Genomic DNA, 26,909 nt, shown 5'->3' on the forward strand with positions numbered 1-26,909 from the left:
CCCCAGTCGATGTGTGTGTGTGTTCTCTCTATCACTCCTTTCCTCCCTGACATTCCAGCCCTTCAGTTCAAGCAGCTGCCCGACTTCGGACACAGAAGGAAGCAAATTGGTCTGGAAAGCTGTCGGCGTTCTTAAGAGAGTGTCTGTAAACTACCCACAGCCCTATTTTTTACACTCTCGCTGCTCTTTTCTGCGCTGTGCCCTGGAATTCTTGCAGGACGGCTCAGCACTGAGCTTCAAATACTGGTGAAGCATCCTCTGACTGACTCTGTCACTGAAGCCGAGGAAATTTCAGACCCTGTTACGGAGACAGAAGACGCATTGCCCTCACCAGCAAGGGGTGAGTTTCTGGCTCTTGTTTATTGTGCTTCACGTTCAGGTGCATCAACCTCAAGTTCCCCGTTGGTCTCTGAGGGGGGAGGGGGGGGGGCACAACAAAGAAGGTCAGAAGCTTCTGGGGTGGGTGTGTAGGTAAGGAATATGGTCACTATCAGATGTTTTGCACATTGTATAAAGTTCCATCACGGTTTGGGATTTATGTTAATAATTTCCAGATATCACTTTCACTACCACTCCACTAGGGACAATGGGTAACAAAACATGTTATTCCTGTGGTGGTGAAGGAGGGAAATCTATAGTTACCTGCTAAGCTATTCTTTTTAATCGTGATGTTTTCAGTAGAGTAATGAGTGGCAGCTGAGGTCCCCTAATTCTTTGTAGTCTCTTGTGGTTCAGAAGGGATCAAACACACAGCACCATGCTAATCGGTTCAAGTTTCATACTTCTCACTGTTCAGAGCTTTTTCTGAACAAAAACTTTATACTTTTATAAACTTTATACTTTTATACAGAGTATTGTTTGGATTTTTTATTTTTTAACCTCGAGGTCCATTGTAAAGCTGTCAGCCCAGGTTCCACCCTGTTTTCATTGTGTCTTTTAGTCTGTGCATGTTTCAGCATTTTGCAGTATTTAACTTCTATCTCTGTGACACAGACCTCCAAGTTGACCTGCTTTAACCAAAGCACTTCAGATCCTCCTAAGCACTAACTCCCTGAAGACTCTCCTGCTACTAAGACCATCACCCCTGCAATAGGTTACCTTTACCTAGTCATGGGTGAAATTACACTATAGTGCTTTCACATGAAAACTAATCTGGTAGTTTGTGTTTGTTACATTCCATCAAGTTATCTATGAAAAACTGTGTTGGATAATCCTTGTTGATAAATGCACAGTGAACATCATTGGTGGAGAGGGTAGAGGAAATGGTTCAATGGCTCTGCATGGTTATTTTGGCTACTTGCATAGGCCAGCTGGACACCTTCAGGAGCCCAGTCACAGAGTACTTAACTAATACTAACCAGTTAAGTCCTCTGTGACTGTGACTCTTCATACTCACCTGATTGGTTGAAACAAAATCTTGGTCTGGATTTATACTTTCTGAACCTGAACTTTCCACCTCTGCCTATGACCCTCAGGTTCATACATTTGAGATGTACAAGAACTGGCCAAGCAATGGAGAAAGAAACCTTTACATTACACAGGAAAAGCCCATGTTGGTTAATTGCTTCAAGAGCTCATTTCATGCAAATTAAGTCAGCTGGCTTTCAAGCCCTCTGCAGAATCATGGGGGTGGGGATGGGGGCCGGTGACCCTCACATCGGGAGATATTTTCTCTCAGTATGTTGACTTCCGTAACACCAGGTGTGTGAATGCCAAGCAGCACTCTGTCGAACTGCACATGTGGAGTCAATTGCACTTTCAGTGGGCAGAAAATGAGCAAGCGCCTTAGGGCTCGTGTCGGCGCGAGTGTGGGAGTGTGTCGTTAACAACAGAATAAAGTGGTCTGAGTGTGTTCCTCAAGTCCTCACCGCAGCTTCGTGCCAGCGTGGGTGGGTAGAGAAGACAGCTTCAGAAAAGACCAGCCAGAATGCCGATACAATTGGTGTATTGACCATCTGGGTAGACTGGTGGGCTTCGCTGTTGTTGAAGCCTCTTATTGTGACCGACTACCTGCAGGACAGGGCTGTCGCACCATTAATCTTGTCTTCTGGCTCTATTGACATAGAGACAGAACATGGAAGAATACAGAATCTGAAAAATCTAGAATAGGCTTTTGGTTTTTGGCTGGGAACATTGAATGGGTTACCAAATTCTATTTTAGCTCAGGGTTGTGTAGTATCACATGTGTGCCCAAGCATCCAAACAGAAGCACACAAATTCCTGTACTTTGTAACATACTGCTGGTTCATGATGTGTTTGGCTGTCTGCCAACTAAGCAATTAATATGCATTCTCATGTTACTTGTTTTATTCCGAGCAGTGCCTAGTCCCAGTGTTTGACCACAGAATGGCAAAAACATGTTTTGTTGGGTGTGTGGATATGAATGTGAGAAAAAGTATGTCAGTGACAACAAATTTTGCCTCCTGTAAGATGTAAATTTTTGCAATACATAATGTCTCCACATAGTCCTCCAAGGGGGCAACACGTGTTATTTTGGATACATTCTCACCTGATCGTGGGATGGAGTTAAGAATTACATTAACAAATCAATTTTCAGGAAGTTATACTGCAAGTAGATGGCACTATATGTACCTCCATGTGGTAACACTCGGGGTAAAAGGTCAGGACAGAACGAGGAGTAACACTCAGGGTAAAAGCTCAGGACAGAATGACAAGTAACATTCAGGGTACAAGGTCAGGACAGAACGAGGAGTAACACTCAGGGTACAAGGTCAGGACAGAATGATGAGTAACACTCAGGGTACAAGGTCAGGACAGAACGATGAGTAACACTCAGGGTACAAGGTGAGAACAGAACGAGGAGTAACACTCAGGGTAAAAGGTCAGGACAGAACGAGGAGTAACACTCAGGGTACAAGGTCAGGACAGAACGAGGAGTAACACTCAGGGTAAAAGCTCAGGACAGAATGACAAGTAACATTCAGGGTACAAGGTCAGGACAGAACGAGGAGTAACACTCAGGGTACAAGGTCAGGACAGAATGATGAGTAACACTCAGGGTACAAGGTCAGGACAGAACGATGAGTAACACTCAGGGTACAAGGTGAGAACAGAACGAGGAGTAACACTCAGGGTAAAAGGTCAGGACAGAACGAGGAGTAACACTCAGGGTACAAGGTCAGGACAGAATGATGAGTAACACTCAGGGTACAAGGTCAGGACAGAACGATGAGTAACACTCAGGGTACAAGGTGAGAACAGAACGAGGAGTAACACTCAGGGTAAAAGGTCAGGACAGAATGATGAGTAACACTCAGGGTAAAAGGTCAGGACAGAATGATGAGTAACACTCAGGGTACAAGGTGAGGACAGAGCGATGAGTAACATTCAGGGTACAAGGTGAGGACAGAACGATGAGTAACACTCAGGGTACAAGGTGAGGACAGAACGATGAGTAACACTCAGGGTACAAGGTCAAGAAGGGGCAGCAGGTAAGAGCAGGTAGAATACAGAAGATTCTAAAAATGTCACCTTCAACTCACCTTAAGCTGACATTATATTCATAAGTGACCATTGTAAAGTGGTGTTGCTGAAAGATATGTCTCCAGCTGTGTAAGTATGACATGTGAGGATGTGGTAATAACAAAATCACGCAAACATAAACATTTCTTCTTTATGTGTTTCCTTAGGGTTTTCTTGGCAGAGGGAAGATGTTTGAGTTTTCAAAGCATGCCAAGAAAACACTAACCGCCTGATAAGTGATAGTATCACACGGTGAATAGATCAGGAGTTTGGGTTTTGAGCCAATCAACAACCTGAAGTATCCTCTTATGTAGGAAATTGTGTAGTCTGTGCTTGCCTATGGCTTGCCGCACACTGGGATAATTGTACTGGGGTATTGTACTCACTGTGAGACACATATGATGTTTGATAAATAATGGGTGGTGCTTCCTGTTTACTGCAGGGAGATTTGCCATTTGGCAGACAAGGGCGTAGCAGAGCCCTCTATCCGACATTACCAAACAGCCACGACCCAGCAAACATTCACGTGTCAGTAGATGTTGCTTGACTACTTCTGAACTGTGCCAGACTTGCTCTAAGAGTTCCGTCTCTCTTTCAGGCTGCGAAGGCCCTGGCATCTAACCACGGCAGCCCTCCTGCAGCCCAGCATGAGTAAACTTCAGAGTCCAGGTAACGGTTAGTCCCAGGTAATGCTGAAGCAGGCCTTCAGGCATGATCCCATTTAGGGCTTTTCCAAAGATGGTCTACATAAGCATCCAAGGGAAGACTTATGTGTTGGCACATAGACAAATAGAACAAAGATGTTCATTACAAAGCACGTACAGATGTCCTTCTCAGCTAATGCCCCACAAGTCCTACATAAACACACTTCTCAAAGACTGTCAGATATTCCACTGTGATATACGATGGACTGCAATACATTTACACTCTGAGAAGCTGTACTCCGATACAGCATCCCAGTGAAAATGGCCATCATTCTGAAAATACCTATTCTTCATATAACAGATTTTAAGGAAAATTTTAATATGCGAAATATGTGGTCAGTCCAGTGTCTAGCAAGCCACTGGCACAGCTCTCTGTGAGTTAAATCCACCCAAACTATCTCCATTGCCGCTGTAGGGCTTACATATTTTTACCTCCCTTACTCCCTTGAGAATATCAGTCCCTGCAGATAACATTCCAGTCTTTCCTAATGGCATCACACATTGCAGGATTACCACGGAGACCGTGCTGTGCTGCTTAGCATGTCTAAGGCTAGGCTATGCTAGCACAGAGACTGCCATCGTCTCACAGATAAAAACAAGGTGACCGTCAATGCCGAGTAGAGCTGATCCTAAGCTAGTTCAGAGTTCAGTGCCAAAAACTAGCATTTGTCCTTTTCTTTTGAAGTGCTGTCAGATATTTCCTTGCCTTGCCTGCATCAGAGAGCATTTTGACATGGTGGACCCGCTGGGTTTATCGTATTTCAGAATTCGGTATGCTGTGCATACTAGGATAATGTTGATTTTACTGTGAGGGCCAGATGATTTCGATGAATTTCCATATTAAGGTTATTCAACGCTCGACGCTACCAGTTTATCACAATGCTGGATTCAATGCCCCCGGCAATAAGGCTGAAACTATGAGTTTGGCAAACAGAGCAGAGAGGGGCCACTGACTTTCCTTTCTAACCCCTACCCATGTCCAGTGCCCCCTTCACCTTCCTGCTCACCTTCCCGAAATGACTGCGGCATCGCTCCTCTCACCCCATCTCCTTCCCCGGTAAGCGACATCTACAACCGGGGGCCTATGGATGGCTGGGACGTGCCCTGTGTGAGAAAGCAGCAGCAGGAAGTGGCACAGGAAGCGGGACGCTCATATGTACTTACAGGCCTGAAATAAGGTTTAATGTTGGGTTTGAGGCTTAGAGGTCTTGCTTAGGCAGGGTGAAAAATGCATTAGATCCGGCCTTACACCACTAAATGGGGATCGCATGCTAATTAGTGCATGGAATAGGGAACACACACGTACACAGTGCAATTATCTAACTATATTCAGCCTGAATTCTTTGCCATTGCTGAGAAAGGTCAAATTACTGATACAGGAGCCTGTACAGTGGTGGCACTGCGGTAAAATAACTAAAAGGTCTTTTTAATTGGCATGCGCACATCGTATTAAATAAATAACAAATACATTGAATCTAATGCTATTTTGCAACTCATATTTATGCTCTGTGGGGCTTATACACTTAAACAGCATTGAAAAGCATCACCAGTGCAAGATTCCGAAAGTCCTTCCAATGGCTTAGTGTTTGTCTGCACTGCATTAGATGAAGTGTCAGTTTGCACCTTCCTCCTCCAGATAATTCTAACCCTGCCCTGCAGTTTTTCCTCCTTTTGGCAGACAAAACGCCTCCTCCCAGATTATAGAGGTATGACATCATTGAATCAGATATAGACAAACGAGCACACTGCCAGGGTGCAGTATGGGGAATTTGATTCTTATAAGAAGGTTGCATGTTTGAAATCCACAAGGGAGCACGTCTTTTATACCTTTGAGCAGCTGCTCAATCATTTTCTGTTTATGTCACCCTGGTCAGGGTTAGTTTCTCAGCCAATGAATAACATGTACAGCCTAGATACAGGCGAGGGCTTTTCTTTGGCTACTCTCCACCAGGATGTCCCCGCTGTGATAAAACCTCCTGCAAGTGTCACTTGTTTTTCTTGTCTCTTTACTTTATCTCCTGTGAATTTTCTATGGTCCATCCCGTGTGTCTCTGTGTCATTTCCTGTGTCTTTGTATATCTCTATACTACACCATTTGCCTGCAATTTATTTAATTTAAATGTTTTCAGTATACCCTCTCTGCAGAGTGCTTCTGTGTTCACTGCACTATGTGACTTTTGTAAGGCTGTGTATGGATCGGATATTTCAGGGCCTGTAATGTTTGTCTTGCATACTGACCATACCTCTCTGCTTTGGTCATTCCGCATATGTCCCCCCAGGGTCCAGCGCTCCGGCCTCGGGCTGCCCGTCCTTTCTCTGTGGTGGTAGCCATTGACTTCGGTACCACATCCAGTGGCTACGCCTTCAGCTTCACGCAGGACCCCGAGGCAATCCACATGATGAGGTGATATGATCCCCGTCGTCTCCCGCCTGACAGTAGAAAGTGAGACTTACGTGGGCCCCGCCTGACGCATCCCTTTGCCACTGTCTGCAGACGCTGGGAAGGCGGGGATCCGGGAGTGGCCAATCAGAAGAGCCCCACTTGTCTGCTGCTGACTCCAGATCTCAGGTTCCACAGTTTTGGTTTTGCCGCACGGGACAGCTATCATGACCTGGACCCAGAGGAGGCCCAGAACTGGCTCTACTTCGACAAATTCAAAATGAAGATCCATAGTACCAGTGTAAGAATCAAGGCGGACCTAAAGCAGGGGTGTCAAACTGCAATCCTGGGGGGTCAGAGCCCTGTGTAGCTTAGCTCTTTCCCTGATCCACCACAAATGATTCAGCTCAAGAGCTGTGTGGTAATTAGCACAAGGAGGTGCAAGGAGTTGAATCAGGTGTGTTAAATGGAAAAATGTGCAGGCCTAAAGGAAAAATATGGATCAGAGAGTATTGCTGGTACTGTTGCCTACTTTGAATGCTTGTGCTGGCCAAATCACCCAAATAAGTGGGGTGGAGCATTCCAGAACTGGGAGGAGGTCCGCATGATCAGAGGCATCAGCAGAAGTTTTTCAATGGGGGTGGCCAATGATTTTTATGGGGTGACACAAACACCAAGACAAAGCAACAACGAGAACAACAAGAACAATAATTAATAGTAATAATAACAATCATCATCATTCATCATCATCATCATCATCAACAGCATCTAACTAGCTCTGTTTGTTCTATTCCAAAGTGTTTGAAGTCTTTAATGTAAAACACAACAAGCATAATCAGAATAAACCACTCAGTAGAATAAACCAATCAGTTAAAGGTTGAGGACTGCTAGGGAGCAAACCACAGAACATGAGGGCAGGTCCTACACAGTAACCGGTTTTGCTTCAGGGGTGGCCAGGGCTTTCCAAGGGCCGCCCCTTGGTGGCGCACTTGTATATTCCTGGCATATTCATAAGCAGGCTATGTAAGTTATTCTGCTCTGCATTGCATTTCCTTTTGTCTGAATGTGTTAAAAGTTTCCATGGAAAATGATGCAATAGTAGATTAGGTGCTGAGGTGGATGCTTCAGGTCCACAAAGTAAAAATCCAGACCAAGATTTGGTTTCAACCAACCAATGGAGTATAAAGATTCACAGTCAGCCTGTTGATTGAAACAAAATCTTATTCTGGATATTTACTTTCTGGTCCTAAACTATCCACCTCTGATTAGGTGGGTGAGATCGCTGTAATGAAGATTCCTTTAAAAGTTTTCAAAAGTATTACGTCAAACCCCTCAGGCTTCAGCTAGTGTTCACCAAAGCTTCCTCAGTCACCCCTCACATTCTGCCTCTCACTCTTGAAGGATCTGACTATGGAGACAGAGCTGGAGGCAGTGAGTGGTCAGAAGGTCAGAGCCATAGAGGTGTTCGCCCATGCGCTGAGGTTCTTCCGTCAGCATGCTTTGAAGGTATGACCTCTGACCTCTGGCTTCCTGTTTCCATGGAGACACACAGTACTGACGGACACCCTTGTACCTTGACTCCAGAATAACCTGCCTGCTCAAGTTAGGTTATCTCCCTGTTGTCTCTTTTAAAAACACATGTTTATTTGTTGGCTTTTCGTCCCTTAATAACTCTTAGTTTCGGTTTATTTTCTATTTATTTACTTTTTAAAAATCTATTTATTTTCCTTATTTTATTCTCTGTCATACCCTGTACATCACTTTGGTACAGCTTCAGTTGATTTTAAATGTGCTGTATAAATAAATTTGACCTTTGACCCGGACCTCACACCTGCTGGCATGATTGAATGTACCAGTTTCAAATGTTAAGTTCTGCAACACAATGGCGGTTTCCATTATGGAAAAAGACATGGGACTGGAGAGTCAGAAATAGAATATAGCAGCTGGTTTTTGGCCAAACACAGCATTCCGTTGTTATTCTAACATACAAACAAATCACTTCCATACTGCAAAGGCAGGCCCAGGTGTAAATATTAGGTAAAAATTAGGTGGCCCTTCCATAAGACTCTGGTTACAAAGCCCAGCTGTGCTGTTGGGCCTCGAAATCTCATGTTTTCTCTAGCTGGACATTTGTTTTGAAGCACTGCGCAGGAGCAGCTACACATTCCGATAAATATATGAGTGTGCGCGAGTGAGGCCATGCTGTTTACGCGTGTGGGAGTGCTTGTGCTGGGACAGACGTCAGTGTTTGCTTTGCGGAGTGATCTGCATTTCTGTATATGTGCATGTTTTTGCGTGCAGGAGATTAAGGACCAGTCGTCCTCGGTGCTGGAGGGGACGGCGGTGCGCTGGGTCATCACGGTGCCGGCCGTGTGGAGACAACCGGCCAAGCAGTTCATGAGGGAGGCTGCCTATCTGGTGAGAGACATGGTCCGAGAACATCTAACATGCCAAATTCCTTGAAGCTTTCCTGACTTGTATGTCACTTTGTATAACATCTGCCAATTAAATTCAAAACAGCGAGGTGGGTAGTCGACACCAGTTGTTTTTCTGCCTGTTTGTGAATATAATTATATGGCCTGAGCTCTGAGAGATTCGCTGCATGTTTAATTGGTGCCCCAAGCTTGCTGTAGGGTGCAGTTTGCTCTCTCCATCCCAGTAAGAGGCAGGAGGCTCACACACTGGGGGTATCCTTGCATGTTAGGCTGCTAAGCAGATGCTTATGGAAACACGTTAGCTTTCAGGGCACCAAGAAGTGCTGGAAGGCAGCTCAGGTAGGAGAAGAGCATGACAGTGTGACACAGTTGGGTGTATCAGGGTCACATGGTTTTGAACGTCAGACGCCCTGGCTTCCATCCTTATGAGTCTCCTGTGAGGGTCTGTAATCTTTGAGGGTCTGTACTTCCTGAAAGTCTGTACTCTTTGACTGTGAATAATCCCTGAGGATCAATAACCACCAGATTCACTCATTCGGGCTATTTGGCCAACATCTATTCCTAACTCAGCTTTGTGATCTCTGCCTGACCCCCCACCATCAGGGGCAATGTTCGTCACCCCTCTCCCTTCCTCATCAGTCTAGACTGCCTTTCCCTCCACCCCCATCCCTACTGCGGGAGCTCCTGGTCCCGGTTGAAATTTCCTCCTGACGATGTCATCGTGGTGAAACAATGCAAGATCCCGGTGCACAAATGCAGGAAACCACTCCTGCTGGACTGAGGAGGGGGGAGGAAAGCAGTCCAGCCCCACCCCCTTCCAGCCGACCATGTCACATGGAGCCCCACCCCCATTGCAGGAACTCAATCCCCCACTGTTCACCATCCAGCAGTCATCCCTCCGACTTCCTTCACATCTGCCTCGCGGAATGGCTGCATGATTCTGGATTACTTTGTGGAATGTGATTTGAAAAAGGCCCCCAAAAACTGATGAACTGATATTTGTATTTGCATTGCGGAAGTAAGTAGAATGAGCCTTTACAATGACTGATATGAGGCTGTCCCCAACATATTTCCTCCTGGATATATGTATATATATTTATACATATCTGTGTATTCATCTTTTACACAATGACCAAAGGTAGTTAGGTTAAATGGATTTTTCATGGTAGCATGGACATAGAAATTGAACAGCGTCAGCTGACTGTGATCTCTGTCTGTATCTGTCTCACTCTCTCCAGGCGGGGCTGGTCTCCCCTGAGAACCCAGAGCAGCTCCTTATTGCCCTTGAACCAGAAGCCGCCTCTATTTATTGCCGGAAGCTACGCCTGCATCAGGTGATTGACCTCAGCTCACGGCTAATCGCTAACGGCATAGAGGGCGATGCTTCCCATTCCTTTGACTCCAGCTTCAGGCAGGGTAAGGCCACTACCAGTGACAAATGTCTTATCAGTCAGCCAGAAACACTGCACACAAAATATAACAGAAATGGAAATAGTTTGTTGGGTGATTAAAAATCAAAAATGAACTGTGACCAAGCATTTTCAGGTTTGAAAACCAAAGGATACATTTCAGTCATCTAAATCAATTTAAAATAATGAAATATCTAATTATCTAAGCAGAGCTGTAGTATGTAGATCATACAAAGATACACTGGTCTTGGAAATATGTGTCTCTTTTAGATAAAAAGTGTGTCCCAAAATCCCGTTCCTTTGCTGCAGCCCATAAAGCTGTCAGCTGTTAGGGAGATGTGTTTGCATCATAAGGGAAGGGGCAGTGCTTAGGGTGGCTTTGACATGGAGGTCACGTGCATTATGGCAGCAAACAGAGGAAGGGTCCGTCTGCCGGAACTGCAGGCTGCGCTGTGCCTGGCCCAATGGCCCATGTGTGACGCTGCCTGCGGAATGGTGCAGCCTGGGGAGGCGGGTCCATGCAGGGTATGGCCTGTGCTGCTCTCTCACTGGGCGTTATCTGTGTTTCCCATCAGTAAGCTGAAAGCATGAGGCACACACACCTGCATACACACACACAAACGCATGCACACACACAGATGCACGCATGCACACACAGATGCACAAACACACGCACGCACACACACGCACGTATGCACACACACACGTGTACGTACACGCACACACCCACACTCGCACATACACACCCACACACACACACACATGCACGCGCACACACACCTCTGAGTGTGGGCCCTATAATTTAAACAAGGTGTTGAGACCATGACCTCACAATTCCCCCCTCCCCCACCATAAAATCTGCTGTGCATTTTCTCTCTTTCTTGTGCAGATGAGTGACAGTGTGTTAAATTATAGGCAATGCCAGAGTTTAGGGAGGGTGGTGTATGTAGTAGATAAGCTGTTGCCGTCTCCCCCCCCCCAACCCCCCGCAGTCACAGTTACCCCTGCTGTCAGGCCCGCCGTGCATGATTCCCAGGCCCGGCACAATAGTTACAGTAACCGGGGCCCCATGATGTGTGGCCCCTCCCCTCAGGGCCCTCTTCTGGGCCCCCAGGCTTGCTCAGTCGTCACCCCCTGCCTGCTGTTATGCCCATACTCTTCTCCCTTCTTTTGCTTCTCCCCCACAGCTATATTTAGCCCCCACCCCCAGCTTCACCTTCCCACATGAGCTTGAGTGACATCACAATGAGGGGTCCTTACTGTAAAACAACATTTTCTTTTTCATACAGAAAATTGCTTCCAGACACCAGCTCACATTGTATGTTTATATTTCTTTGTCTGTTCCAGAAAGACCCTCTTGATTGCATTATGTCACAGTCAGCTTTGTAATGTGAGACGCGGCCCCAGTGTGTGTGTGGGGGCCGGGGGGGGAGGAACTGTTGAAGTTAAGGACAGTTTTTAACTATGTTGGCTTTTTCATTTCAAATGGGGAACATAACTTCTGTACAAAGTAAACCATGTGCGATGTCCTATGATAAGCTCTAACATCTTGGAGCTGTTGTGATGTTGTCAGACTGCAGTGGGACCAAGGATCAGTTAAACATCATGGATGTTTTAAAATTGCGGCTCACTTTCAATGATGTAATCAGTTTGGAGTTCTGTAGAACCCTCCAAAGAGGTCCCTGTAAACGTGTAGAACGTGGGAATGCAAGTTAACAAATCTGAATATCTGCTCCCCCTACAATTCATGCTTTCATTATGATATATGAAACCTCTATGAAACTTTTTTTGTGACTATTGGGGGAAGCTTGTGAGGATAGACAAGGTGCCCTGGGAGTCACTCGGACATAAACACATCACTGCTCTTTCTGTCCCCACAGCCCGAGAGCAGCTACGCAAGGCCAGGCATAGCCGGACCTTCCTGGTGGAAAGCGGCACAGGGGAGCTGTGGTCAGAAATGCAGGCAGGTGAGGCACCAGAAGGGGGGACACCTTTAGGTGTGAATAGGCACCAGAAGGGGGGGACACCTGTAGGTGTGAATAGGCACCAGAAGGGGGGACACCTGTAGGTGTGAATAGGCACCAGAAGGGGTGACACCTGTAGGTGTGAAAAGGCACCAGAAGGGGGGACACCTTTGGGTGTGAATAGGCACCAGAAGGGGGACACCTTTAGGTGTGAATAGGCACCAGAAGGGGGGGACACCTGTAGGTGTGAATAGGCACCAGAAGGGGGGACACCTTTAGGTGTGAATAGGCACCAGAAGGGGGGGGCACCTGTAGGTGTGAATAGGCACCAGAAGGGGGGACACCTGTAGGTATGAAAAGGCACCAGAAGGGGGGACACCTTTAGGTGTGAATAGGCAGCAGAAGGGGGGGACACCTGTAGGTGTGAATAGGCACCAGAAGGGGGGACACCTGTAGGTGTGAATAGGCACCAGAAGGGGTGACACCTGTAGGTGTGAAAAGGCACCAGAAGGGGGGACACCTTTGGGTGTGAATAGGCACCAGAAGGGGGACACCTTTAGGTGTGAATAGGCACCAGAAGGGGGGGACACCTGTAGGTGTGAATAGGCACCAGAAGGGGGGACACCTTTAGGTGTGAATAGGCACCAGAAGGGGGGGACACCTGTAGGTGTGAATAGGCACCAGAAGGGGGGACACCTGTAGGTATGAAAAGGCACCAGAAGGGGGGACACCTTTAGGTGTGAATAGGCACCAGAAGGGGGACACCTGTAGCTGGGAATAGGCACCAGAAGGGGGGACACCTGTACGTGTGAATAGGCACCAGAAGGGGGGACACCTTTAGGTGTGAATAGGCACCAGAAGGGGGACACCTGTAGCTGGGAATAGGCACCAGAAGGGGGGACACCTGTAGGTGTGAATAGGCACCAGAAGGGGAGGCATCTGTAGGTGTGAATATGCACCAGAAGGGGAGGCATCTGTAGCTGTGAATAGGCACCAGAAGGGGGGACACCTGTAGGTGTGAATAGGCACCAGAAGGGGGGACACCTGTAGCTGGGAATAGGCACCAGAAGGGGGGACACCTGTAGGTGTGAATAGGCACCAGAAGGGGGGACACCTGTAGGTGTGAATAGGCATCAGAAGGGGGGACACCTTTAGGTGTGAATAGGCACCAGAAGGGGGGACACCTGTAGGTGTGAATAGGCACCAGAAGGGGGGACACCTGTAGGTGTGAATAGGCACCAGAAGGGGGGACACCTTTAGGTGTGAATAGGCACCTGAAGGGGGGACACCTGTAGGTGCGAATAGGCACCAGAAGGGGAGGCACCTGTAGGTGTGAATAGGCACCAGAAGGGGAGGCACCTGTAGGTGTGAATAGGCACCAGAAGGGGGACACCTGTAGCTGGGAATCGGCACCAGAAGGGGGGACACCTGTAGCTGGGAATAGGCACCAGAAGGGGGGACACCTGTAGGTGTGAATAGGCACCAGAAGGGGGGACACCTTTAGGTGTGAATAGGCACCAGAAGGGGAGGCACCTGTAGGTGTGAATAGGCACCAGAAGGGGGGACACCTGTAGTTGAGAATAGGCACCATAAAGTGGGAAACCTGTAGGTGCGAATAAGTACCAGAAGGTGGACACCTGTAGGTGTGAATAGGCACCAGAAGGGGGACACCTTTAGGTGTGAATAGGCACCAGAAGGGGAGGCACCTGTAGGTGGGAAAAGGCACCAGAAGGGAGACACCTGTAGTTGGGAATAAACACCAGAAAGTGGGAAACCTGTAGGTGCAAATAAGTACCAGAAGGGGGGACACTTGTAGGTGGGAATAGGCACCTGAAGGGGGGACACCTGTAGGTGTGAATAGGCACCAGAAGGGGAGGCACCTGTAGGTGTGAATAGGCACCAGAAGGGGAGGCACCTGTAGGTGTGAATAGGCACCAGAAGGGGGACACCTGTAGCTGGGAATTGGCACCAGAAGGGGGGACACCTGTAGCTGGGAATCGGCACCAGAAGGGGGGACACCTGTAGCTGGGAATAGGCACCAGAAGGGGAGGCACCTGTAGGTGTGAATAGGCACCAGAAGGGGGGACACCTGTAGGTGTGAATAGGCACCAGAAGGGGGGACACCTGTAGGTGTGAATAGGCACCAGAAGGGGGGACACCTTTAGGTGTGAATAGGCACCTGAAGGGGGGACACCTGTAGCTGGGAATAGGCACCAGAAGGGGGGACACCTGTAGGTGTGAATAGGCACCAGAAGGGGGGACACCTGTAGGTGTGAATAGGCACCAGTAGGGGGGACACCTGTAGCTGGGAATAGGCACCAGAAGGGGGGACACCTGTAGGTGTGAATAGGCACCAGAAGGGGGGACACCATTAGGTGTGAATAGGCACCAGAAGGGGAGGCACCTGTATGTGTGAATAGGCACCAGAAGGGGGACACCTGTAGTTGGGAATAGGCACCAGAAGGGGGGACACCTGTAGGTGTGAATAGGCACCAGAAGGGGGGACACCTTTAGGTGTGAATAGGCACCAGAAGGGGAGGCACCTGTAGGTGTGAATAGGCACCAGAAGGGGGACACCTGTAGTTGGGAATAGGCACCAGAAGGGGGGACACCTTTAGGTGTGAATAGGCACCAGAAGGGGGACACCTTTAGGTGTGAATAGGCACCAGAAGGGGGGACACCTGTAGTTGAGAATAGGCACCATAAAGTGGGAAACCTGTAGGTGCGAATAAGTACCAGAAGGTGGACACCTGTAGGTGTGAATAAGCACCAGAAGGGGGACACCTTTAGGTGTGAATAGGCACCAGAAGGGGGACACCTGTAGTTGGGAATAGGCACCAGAAGGGGGGACACCTTTAGGTGTGAATAGGCACCAGAAGGGGGACACCTGTAGTTGGGAATAGGCACCAGAAGGGGGACACCTGTAGTTGGGAATAGGCACCAGAAGGGGGGACACCTTTAGGTGTGAATAGGCACCAGAAGGGGAGGCACCTGTAGTTGGGAATAGGCACCAGAAGGGGGGACACCTGTAGGTATGAAAAGGCACCAGAAGGGGGGACACCTTTAGGTGTGAATAGGCACCAGAAGGGGGACACCTGTAGCTGGGAATAGGCACCAGAAGGGGGGACACCTGTACGTGTGAATAGGCACCAGAAGGGGGGACACCTTTAGGTGTGAATAGGCACCAGAAGGGGGACACCTGTAGCTGGGAATAGGCACCAGAAGGGGGGACACCTGTACGTGTGAATAGGCACCAGAAGGGGGGACACCTTTAGGTGTGAATAGGCACCAGAAGGGGGACACCTGTAGCTGGGAATAGGCACCAGAAGGGGGGACACCTGTAGGTGTGAATAGGCACCAGAAGGGGAGGCATCTGTAGGTGTGAATATGCACCAGAAGGGGAGGCATCTGTAGCTGTGAATAGGCACCAGAAGGGGGGACACCTGTAGGTGTGAATAGGCACCAGAAGGGGGGACACCTGTAGCTGGGAATAGGCACCAGAAGGGGGGACACCTGTAGGTGTGAATAGGCACCAGAAGGGGGGACACCTGTAGGTGTGAATAGGCATCAGAAGGGGGGACACCTTTAGGTGTGAATAGGCACCAGAAGGGGGGACACCTGTAGGTGTGAATAGGCACCAGAAGGGGGGACACCTGTAGGTGTGAATAGGCACCAGAAGGGGGGACACCTTTAGGTGTGAATAGGCACCTGAAGGGGGGACACCTGTAGGTGCGAATAGGCACCAGAAGGGGAGGCACCTGTAGGTGTGAATAGGCACCAGAAGGGGAGGCACCTGTAGGTGTGAATAGGCACCAGAAGGGGGACACCTGTAGCTGGGAATCGGCACCAGAAGGGGGGACACCTGTAGCTGGGAATAGGCACCAGAAGGGGGGACACCTGTAGGTGTGAATAGGCACCAGAAGGGGGGACACCTTTAGGTGTGAATAGGCACCAGAAGGGGAGGCACCTGTAGGTGTGAATAGGCACCAGAAGGGGGGACACCTGTAGTTGAGAATAGGCACCATAAAGTGGGAAACCTGTAGGTGCGAATAAGTACCAGAAGGTGGACACCTGTAGGTGTGAATAGGCACCAGAAGGGGGACACCTTTAGGTGTGAATAGGCACCAGAAGGGGAGGCACCTGTAGGTGGGAAAAGGCACCAGAAGGGAGACACCTGTAGTTGGGAATAAACACCAGAAAGTGGGAAACCTGTAGGTGCAAATAAGTACCAGAAGGGGGGACACTTGTAGGTGGGAATAGGCACCTGAAGGGGGGACACCTGTAGGTGTGAATAGGCACCAGAAGGGGAGGCACCTGTAGGTGTGAATAGGCACCAGAAGGGGAGGCACCTGTAGGTGTGAATAGGCACCAGAAGGGGGACACCTGTAGCTGGGAATTGGCACCAGAAGGGGGGACACCTGTAGCTGGGAATCGGCACCAGAAGGGGGGACACCTGTAGCTGGGAATAGGCACCAGAAGGGGAGGCACCTGTAGGTGTGAATAGGCACCAGAAGGGGGGACACCTGTAGGTGTGAATAGGCACCAGAAGGGGGGACACCTGTAGGTGTGAATAGGCACCAGAAGGGGGGACACCTTTAGGTGTGAATAGGCACCTGAAGGGGGGACACCTGTAGCTGGGAATAGGCACCAGAAGGGGGGACACCTGTAGGTGTGAATAGGCACCAGAAGGGGGGACACCTGTAGGTGTGAATAGGCACCAGTAGGGGGGACACCTGTAGCTGGGAATAGGCACCAGAAGGGGGGACACCTGTAGGTGTGAATAGGCACCAGAAGGGGGGACACCATTAGGTGTGAATAGGCACCAGAAGGGGAGGCACCTGTATGTGTGAATAGGCACCAGAAGGGGGACACCTGTAGTTGGGAATAGGCACCAGAAGGGGGGACACCTGTAGGTGTGAATAGGCACCAGAAGGGGGGACACCTTTAGGTGTGAATAGGCACCAGAAGGGGAGGCACCTGTAGGTGTGAATAGGCACCAGAAGGGGGACACCTGTAGTTGGGAATAGGCACCAGAAGGGGGGACACCTTTAGGTGTGAATAGGCACCAGAAGGGGGACACCTTTAGGTGTGAATAGGCACCAGAAGGGGGGACACCTGTAGTTGAGAATAGGCACCATAAAGTGGGAAACCTGTAGGTGCGAATAAGTACCAGAAGGTGGACACCTGTAGGTGTGAATAAGCACCAGAAGGGGGACACCTTTAGGTGTGAATAGGCACCAGAAGGGGGACACCTGTAGTTGGGAATAGGCACCAGAAGGGGGGACACCTTTAGGTGTGAATAGGCACCAGAAGGGGGACACCTGTAGTTGGGAATAGGCACCAGAAGGGGGACACCTGTAGTTGGGAATAGGCACCAGAAGGGGGGACACCTTTAGGTGTGAATAGGCACCAGAAGGGGAGGCACCTGTAGTTGGGAATAGGCACCAGAAGGGGGGACACCTTTAGGTGTGAATAGGCACCAGAAGGGGAGGCACCTGTAGGTGTGAATAGGCACCAGAAGGGGGACACCTGTAGTTGGGAATAGGCACCAGAAGGGGGGACACCTTTAGGTGTGAATAGGCACCAGAAGGGGGACACCTTTAGGTGTGAATAGGCACCAGAAGGGGGGACACCTGTAGTTGAGAATAGGCACCATAAAGTGGGAAACCTGTAGGTGCGAATAAGTACCAGAAGGTGGACACCTGTAGGTGTGAATAGGCACCAGAAGGGGGACACCTTTAGGTGTGAATAGGCACCAGAAGGGGAGGCACCTGTAGTTGGGAAAAGGCACCAGAAGGGAGACACCTGTAGGTGTGAATAAGCACCAGAAGGGGGACACCTGTAGGTGTGAATAGGCACCAGAAGGGGGACACCTGTTGGTGTGAATAAGCACCAGAAGGGGGACACCTTTAGGTGTGAATAGGCACCAGAAGGGGGGACACCTGTAGTTGAGAATAGGCACCATAAAGTGGGAAACCTGTAGGTGCGAATAAGTACCAGAAGGTGGACACCTGTAGGTGTGAATAAGCACCAGAAGGGGAGGCACCTGTAGGTGGGAAAAGGCACCAGAAGGGAGACACCTGTAGCTGGGAATAAACACCAGAAGGGGGGACACCTTTAGGTGTGAATAGGCAACTGAAGGGGGGACACCTGTAGCTGGGAATAGGCACCAGAAGGGGGGACACCTGTAGGTGTGGATAGGCACCAGAAGGGGGGACACCTTTAGGTGTGAATAGGCACCAGAAGGGGAGGCACCTGTAGGTGTGAATAGGCACCAGAAGGGGGACACCTGTAGTTGGGAATAGGCACCAGAAGGGGGGACACCTTTAGGTGTGAATAGGCACCAGAAGGGGGACACCTTTAGGTGTGAATAGGCACCAGAAGGGGGGACACCTGTAGTTGAGAATAGGCACCATAAAGTGGGAAACCTGTAGGTGCGAATAAGTACCAGAATGTGGACACCTGTAGGTGTGAATAAGCACCAGAAGGGGGACACCTTTAGGTGTGAATAGGCACCAGAAGGGGGGACACCTGTAGTTGAGAATAGGCACCATAAAGTGGGAAACCTGTAGGTGCGAATAAGTACCAGAAGGTGGACACCTGTAGGTGTGAATAGGCACCAGAAGGGGGACACCTTTAGGTGTGAATAGGCACCAGAAGGGAGACAACTGTAGTTGGGAATAAACACCAGAAAGTGGGAAACCTGTAGGTGCAAATAAGTACCAGAAGCGGGGACACTTGTAGGTGGGAATAGGCACCAGAAGGGGGGACACCTGTAGTTGGGAATAGGCACCAGGGAATAGGCATTTTATTGTTACTTTTGTATAATTTATCTTGTATAGGGAGTTTCTTATTGGTGTTCAAAATTTTAAGTTTCTGAACTCATGTAAGGTGACCTTGAGTGATCTTGATTATATTAATCTCCATTATGAACTGGTTTTTTAATCTCTGGGAAGACTCTACTAAAGGGTGTCTTATCCTTGTCCTCATTCTTTTTTAAGTTGTTTGGGCCTGAGGTCAGAGATCTGTGTCAGTCTCTGCAATTCAGAGCACTTGTGTGATTGATACTCAAGCCCATTTTCCAGAAATCTGAGAGACGGCCCACGACTGCAGGTAGCATAGTGTGTATTCTGCACTACTTACTAAGATACTTAGAGCTGTGAAACATCATGTTGGATTAATGTGTGAAAAAGATCCAAAAAGCCTGACAACAATCAAGTGAAAAGTCTTGCTCATCCCCAGGGGGCTGGATTGAGTTCTGAGGCCAGTAGCTCTGGTTTTCCCATTACTGCCTAGCTCTGACAGTCTATGTACAGCTGTAGATCAGGCCTTGGCTTGCTGCATTTCCTGTGAGGAACAGGGAGTCTAAGTGATATCTACAATCTTAGCATTCCCACAACTAAAAACTCCCTAAAGGATCTTTATTACAGTATGTTGCTATGGTGTTCCACACGAGTACTTATGATGCACACAGGCAATACTGAGTGAGTGGTAGTGAAATTAGGGGACCAGTAGTATGACGACAACAAGCAATTATGAAGCTGCAAACGACAGAACCAAATTCAAACACATAGAGTGTATGAGCACCATACAACAGATACGGAACCCTGCCGGTTCCCTACCAAATCCTGAACCACCTCTCTACCTCCGTTCTCCATATTTTAGCTCTCCTTCCATTTAAACCTCAGGTCCTGAAAGGTTCCCTATTATACTTTTCCATTTTTCCCCTTTCCTTTAGTGTGTTATATAGCTTTATGTGCAAGTAAACGGTCTGCAAAGTCTTAAGGCTCAAAGTGCACAACAAAGGGAGTAACTCTCACCATAGAAACCACTCTTCTCTAATCTGCCTGAAACGGCTCTTTGGAATTCCAGCACTTACTTCCCTGACATGGTGAGGTCACCTCGTAACATGATCCCTATTGACTGGCTTCCTACCCTCAAGGATATGTCTGCTGACTGCAAGATAGGGGTGAAACGGACCGTTTCAGACAGAGTTACAGGCAGAGTGAATTTTGTTAAATTGTATCTGTTCAAATAGACCCCAAAAATAAAATTCGGAGCAGGGAAAATGAGCATGATGGGACCCCTTTAAATGGACATGAACTTTTCCAATGACACTGTAGTACTGAAAAGGTGAGAGTGCCCCCAGTTTCCTGCGATGGCATGTTACACCATCTGACCACCTCCCTTGGTGGTCTTATAGGTAGGTGTTTCAGACTTGTGTGGTGTCACATTCTGCTGGCTCACAATACCCAGTATGTGTGAGTTTGATAACTGGTCAAGGGTCAGTTTGGAACAGCTTTCCCTCTGCTCCAGATGTTTCCTGCTGTGACTCTGACCGCGCTGCCCCCTGCTCCATCCGCCTTGCTCCACCCCATCCCCTCACTTCCTCCAGTACACATTAAATCCTTGTCTCTTGGTCCCATTCTTCCTCGATCATTTGTAGATACACTCGGCCAGCTCCTCAGGAAGCTTGCTTAGCAAATACAGGGCTGTGTTTTTCATCTGCTAAGTTGTAGGTGACTACTGTGAAAGCCCCCCCCCCCCTCACCCAATGCATCTTCTCTTAGAATCTCAATACAGCAGAAGATAAGTGTGAAATTTTATGCATAGCTGTATGTGCTCGGAGTGGAAAGCTGACTCTTAATGAGCCAACAGCAGTTTTGGTAGAGTGAAGCTCTGAAGCTCTGAAGCTCTTGGTCTGCTCTCCTCAGGCGACAGGTACATCGTGGCAGACTGCGGCGGGGGGACAGTGGACCTGACTGTGCATCAGATAGAACAGCCTCAGGGGACCCTGAAGGAGCTCTACAAGGCCTCAGGTGAGCACAGAGGCAGCCCACGGGGCTCTGCACAGGTAGGGCGGGCCAGAGAGCCCACGGGGCTCTGCACAGGTAGGGCGGACCAGAGAGCCCACGGGGCTCTGCACAGGTAGGGCAGAGCTAAGAGAAGAATTTATGCACTGCTGCAAGTGGCTGCCCTTTGTTGGCAAGCTTGCGCCCACCTATATATGTGTCTGTGTCATGGAGAGCAAGATGGGGAAAGAGAGGGATCAATAAACTGACATTATTATTATTCTTTCCCTACTCACATTCGAGTAACATTTGTGAAACTCTGAGACATTGCAAAAGACTGCTATATAAAATAACCAGTGTTGTGGAAGCTACTTTTAAACAGGAGCTTTTCAAGCTACAAGCTATTTATGATTAAAAGTGGCTAAGCTACAGCAAAGCTACTGTTTTAGTATAGTAGTTAGTTACACTACAAGCTACAGAGAAAAAGTAGCTAACGACATCGGAGCTATTTCATCTGGTAATACTTCACATTTATGCTGTAGGATACTCTTAACCCTTTCAGGCTCAAATTAAGTTTTAGTAACGACAGGACAACGAAATCCTGCAGTGGTACTTCTGAGTAAAAAAAACTCATAAAATATGTATGTGGGGTAATAAGGTAGTTAGTTTTTAACTGTTGCAAATCAGCAACGCCTGCCTTGAGAGGGTTAAAGCAAATTAATTCAAAAAATGTGAAACATGATGTTAAAAGTAATATGAAAATCTATATATTATACTATCTTTAAGTCAAATTGTTTGGTGTTTTTTTTAACATTTTTATCACCATTTTCTTACTTCATTATTGTTACACAAACTGATAGAAATGTGTACTGTACTGTGAGCACTGCGAACAGTAGCCTGAGCAGTGATGCTCGCACTGCCGGTTGTCGGGGCTGAAGCTATTTGTGGTCTCTGAATGGTCGTAAAATCGATCAGTAGTAATTAAATTGCATGGGTTGTAAGTCGACGATGACCTGCAATATTTTTTAACAATGAACCGTTTTGCCACGCTACATTGCTATTTGTAAAAGAAATAGTTACTGGAAAAGCTACAGCGCTACTAATAATCTACTGAAACAAGTAGTTAAGTTAGTAGTGTCGCTAATTGTAGTTAGCTACTCCCCAACACTGAAAATGACAAACCATGTTTCTCCACATTGAACTGCACACATCATCCCAGGTGGTCCATATGGAGCCGTCGGTGTAGACATGGCCTTCGAGGCCATGCTGTGCCAGATCTTCGGAGCCGACTTCATCGAGAGCTTCAAGGCCAAGAGGCCGGCCGCCTGGGTGGACCTCACCATCGCCTTCGAGGCCCGCAAGAGGACTGCATCCCCCGGCCGGGCCACCGCCCTCAACATCACTTTGCCCTTCTCCTTCATCGACTTCTACAAGAGACACCGAGGCCACAGTGTGGAGACCGCCCTTCGCAAGAGCAAGTGAGCTCTTTGATGGTTCTTTTTATTTAATGTTTTTTGGAGTTATAGTAAAGCCCATCAGATGTGTATGTCTTTGTTCCCTCTCTCAGGATAAGTATGAAATATTTGCATGCCTACATCAGAGCTTTCCAAACCCTCTCATGCAGATCTACCACCCTGCAGAGTTTGGTGCAGCCCAAATGTAACATACCTGATACAGATAATCAGTAACATCTCACTATGAAAGCCAGCTATGGTACTGAATGGCCTGATAATCTGTATCAGGTATGCTACTCAGGGCTGCACCTAAGCTCTGCAGGGTGGTAGATCTCCAGCAGCTGGGTTGGGCAGCCCTGGCCAACACAGACTATGCTTTATTTATCTCTGGTGAGGAGCAGATCTAAGCTCCTGGGAGTTTTATTTACACAAAAATGTTGTGAGGCCACAATGAAAAATGATTGGTTCAGAGAGATAACCAATCAGATCTTGGTCAGATGTCAGACCAACTAATCAGATTTCATGGACCCTCCTCCACTACAATCTGGTTGGTTATCTCTCTGAACCAATAATTTTTCGTTCTGCCCTCAGAACATTTTTGCATAAGTAAAACTCCCAGGAGCCGGATCAAAGTAAATAGTAAGTACATAGCTCTCCTCGCTGCCACCCCACAAAAAAACAACTTCAGTTAATGTTTACATGGCTTAAGAATGTGAAGTGAATTTAAAATACTTTTAGAAGTATTTATTTCTAGATTAGGTGCTTGTATTGCAAACATTGTTTTAATGATCTTACCAAACATTTCAGTGGATCATTTCCTTTTTGCTTAATGCCACCCCCATAAATATACTTGGTCCCTGATGGCCACTCCAGTTGACATTTCCTGCCCCTTCCTATGTTATCCACAGTGAACGATATTCAGGGGAAGCAGGTGTGTGTGTAGTACTTCACTGCTTCCTCCCATCTCTGTCCAGTGTGAGCACTGAAAAGTAGTGCGTGTGCTTTATTACTCAAGAATCGAGATTTTTATTAGTCCCATGCATGAATGTCCTGCTACACCAGCAGTGAGATGAAATTGCTGCTACTCCAGACTGTGCAGCCAACAAGGTAGAAGGATAACCAAATTATATAACGCAAGTTAAAATAAGTATTGAAAATATGGAAACATAAAAGTAAAGATAAAAGTTATATGAAAATATGAGAAAATATTTAAAGTGCAGGTTGCAGTTATAGCTTCTTTTAGTTTTTCATTGGTGGTGTTAATGACCCTAATGGCCTGGGGGTAGAACCTCCTCCTCAGCCTCTCAGTCCCAGCTATAAAGCTCCTGGGCCGCCTGCCTGAGTACAGCCACTGGGACAGTGTATGGCAGGGGTGGTGAGTATCCCTGATAATGCTTAATGCCCTGGCCCTGCGTCGCTCGATGTAGACGTCCTGCAGGGTGGGCAGTTTTCTGCTGGTGATTTTCTCGGAGCCCTTGCAGGGCTCTGCGGGCCTCGGGGCTGAAAGCACGGATCCCACAGTAGTGCTGTAGAAGGCTGTTTGCAGCACAAAGGTTTTGAATTGCCTCAGCTGTCGCCTCTTAAAGCAACTCATTTTTGCTCCCATTTTTAGCAAACCTACCGAGTCTGTGTTGTGTTTGTGTCCCTTTTAGTGACCGCACTGAAACGGAAGGCCATCAGCGTACTGTACGTACCTGTGTGCAGAGCTGGTCTAACTCGGGCTTCTCTTCCAGCATGAACATCGTGAAGTGGTCCTCCCAGGGCATGCTGAGGCTCACTCCTGAGGCCATGAAGGAGCTGTTCCAGCCCACCATTAACAACATCGTCAGGCATATAGGTCAGGCTCACCCACGCCTTGTTTCTAACTCTGGCCCTCGGCGTTTCCCCCCCTTCCTTCACCTTTAATAACCCTCCGTTTACAGTCTTCTTTCCCTTTTCTTCCAGAGGACTGTATTTCAGTTTTCTTTATGTAATACCAAGATATTGTTTTATTATGTCCGGCGTCAGAGACATTGCTGTATCCTGGAATAATTTTGGACCTGTATTGGAGTTTGTGTCCAGCTTCATAATGTCTGGATATAACTAGGGTTACCACCTAATATGGGAGCTACTATTTTCAGTTTGAAAATAGTTTACAAACTATTTTCAAACTGAAAGGCTCCCGTGCTCGGGCTACAGAGTTCAGGTCTTCTTGTGCTTTGACTGGTTTGTTTCCTTGATTCAAAGACTCATCCAGCTGTTTCACATTAATATTAGTGACACATGCATGATTACACAAGACTGAGCAATCAGCACAAGGCAAGAATGCAGTGCTTAAGTGAAATCCAAGTCATTTCGATTGAAATGGTCGTTTTCCAATCCTGTGCTAGCTCAAAGTGTCCTTCTTGACATTGATTAGGTGGTAACGGTCAGTGATACCCCTTTCTCACACAGAGGACATGATGAAGAAACCGGAAGTGCAAGGTGTGCGTTTCCTGTTCCTGGTGGGTGGCTTTGCGGAGTCACCCATGCTGCAGCAGGCGGTGCAGGCGGTTCTGGGCCGCAGCTGTCGCATCATCATCCCGCAGGATGTAGGCCTGACGATCCTGAAAGGTGCTGTGCTGTTCGGCCTGGACCCCACGGTGGTGCGCGTGCGCCGCTGCCCAGTTACCTACGGCGTGGGCGTGCTGAACCGCTTCGTGCCGGGCCGGCACCCACGGGACAAGCTTCTGGTGAAGGACGGCCGAGAGTGGTGCACGGACGTGCTGGACCGCTTTGTGTCCGTGGACCAGTCGGTGGCGCTGGGTGAGGTGGTCCGGCGCAGCTACACGCCGGCTCGCTCGGGCCAGCGCAAGATCATCATCAACATCTACTGCAGCACCACGGACGACGTGGTCTACATCACCGACCCGAGCGTGCGCAAATGCGGGGCCATCACTCTGGATCTGCCCGAGGCCAGCGGACCCGAGCGCCGGGAGATCAGGGCCACCATGCAGTTCGGCGACACTGAGATCAAGGTGACCGCCATAGACGTGGCCACCAACTGCTCTGTCCGTGCCAATATAGACTTCTTGTCCAACTGATTGCCTGGCAAGCAAACGGGACAAGATGAAGACTCAGACTCCTACTCAGCTACGATTATGGGGGCATCCCCCTTTTCTATCTCTAGCTCCATCTCCTGGACAGCCTCTGCTCCTTCAGCTTCTACATCCACTCAGCGACAATATGGAAAGCCCAAGTGAGCTTTCTGAAGTCCTTTGATATTCCCTGGAATATCTGCAGAGAAGTCACTCTTTCATATGATAAATGACTTTGGTCACTCCCAGTCGCTGGATGCCTCATTTTTTTCATTACCAAATGAAAGACAGCATACTCAGTACTACCTTTATCTGACTTTAACCATTTCTTACTAAGTGGACTGAGGTGAGGTCTTTGAATCCCTTGAGTAATTACAGCAGCACCACCTACTGGCAGGAAAACTTTACAACCAAGCCATTTCTACAGGACTCTGTCACACTGTTTATGTCTATCACTGTACAGTCCAGACAGCCCATAAAACATACATATATTTTGTATTACCATGCATGTGGAACACATAATCTGAAATATTTATGAACAGCAGAGTACACTGCAACATTATTTATGGTTTTATGTATTTTTTTAAGTACTAAATCTGTAACTCCAGCCACAAGAGTGAACTGAAACACAGCTTTGTCACGTGTCACTTCTCGTTTACATGGATGCATCTATGACTGGAATGTGGAGTTCCCTAAGCAACCCCAAAGCCTGTCTGCATTTATGTTCCCCTGCCATATAGTCTTCATTCATTCCTCCAAGACCACATCATTCCAGAACCTACCTAATCTGATTACATACTCATTAAATTGTAGACTATATTGTACAAGCATGTAACCCTAATCCTACTTCTTGTATGCATGTTTCCTGCTTTCAAAGCCATATAAAAGCTGCAACCCTGAGGTTCCTCCTCCCATCTGTACGTCACCAATACGGCATTGGGGCGTTTGAGCAGCAATTGTCAAGACTAGCGCTCAAATGAAGGGTTCTGTACATACGAGCTGTACAGGATTTTGGACCTGGACTGAAGTTTGTGTCTAGCTTCCTAATGTCTGGGTATTACTAGGGTTACCAAAAGCACCAGAATGTTCTTAGAAATGAGTGCAGCAAGTGGCACAGCAAGGACATTAATGACCTGTATGGCCACCAAACATCAAAACAATGTGAAACCCCAGGAGTTATCAAACCTGCTGTGGTATAAAAACTCAAAAACAGTTTTTTAAAATGTGTTGTG

General features: G+C 48.0%; 1 protein-coding gene across 1 annotated transcript; it reads left to right on the plus strand.

Moving 5' to 3' along the window:
- Positions 1 to 26,577, plus strand: hspa12b (heat shock protein 12B). The gene is made up of 13 exons (XM_023838144.2): positions 1 to 340; positions 4,082 to 4,152; positions 5,171 to 5,244; positions 6,467 to 6,591; positions 6,682 to 6,868; positions 7,969 to 8,073; positions 8,869 to 8,985; positions 10,241 to 10,418; positions 12,292 to 12,378; positions 21,090 to 21,194; positions 22,387 to 22,645; positions 24,355 to 24,458; positions 25,055 to 26,577. The coding sequence occupies exons 2-13, from the start codon at positions 4,131 to 4,133 to the stop codon at positions 25,681 to 25,683; spliced, it is 1,992 nt and encodes a 663-aa protein (XP_023693912.1). The 5' UTR covers positions 1 to 340; positions 4,082 to 4,130; the 3' UTR covers positions 25,684 to 26,577.
- Positions 26,578 to 26,909: the final 332 nt, after the last annotated feature.

Source organism: Paramormyrops kingsleyae, chromosome 12, assembly GCF_048594095.1.
Source record: "Paramormyrops kingsleyae isolate MSU_618 chromosome 12, PKINGS_0.4, whole genome shotgun sequence".
Lineage (NCBI taxonomy): Eukaryota > Metazoa > Chordata > Actinopteri > Osteoglossiformes > Mormyridae > Paramormyrops > Paramormyrops kingsleyae.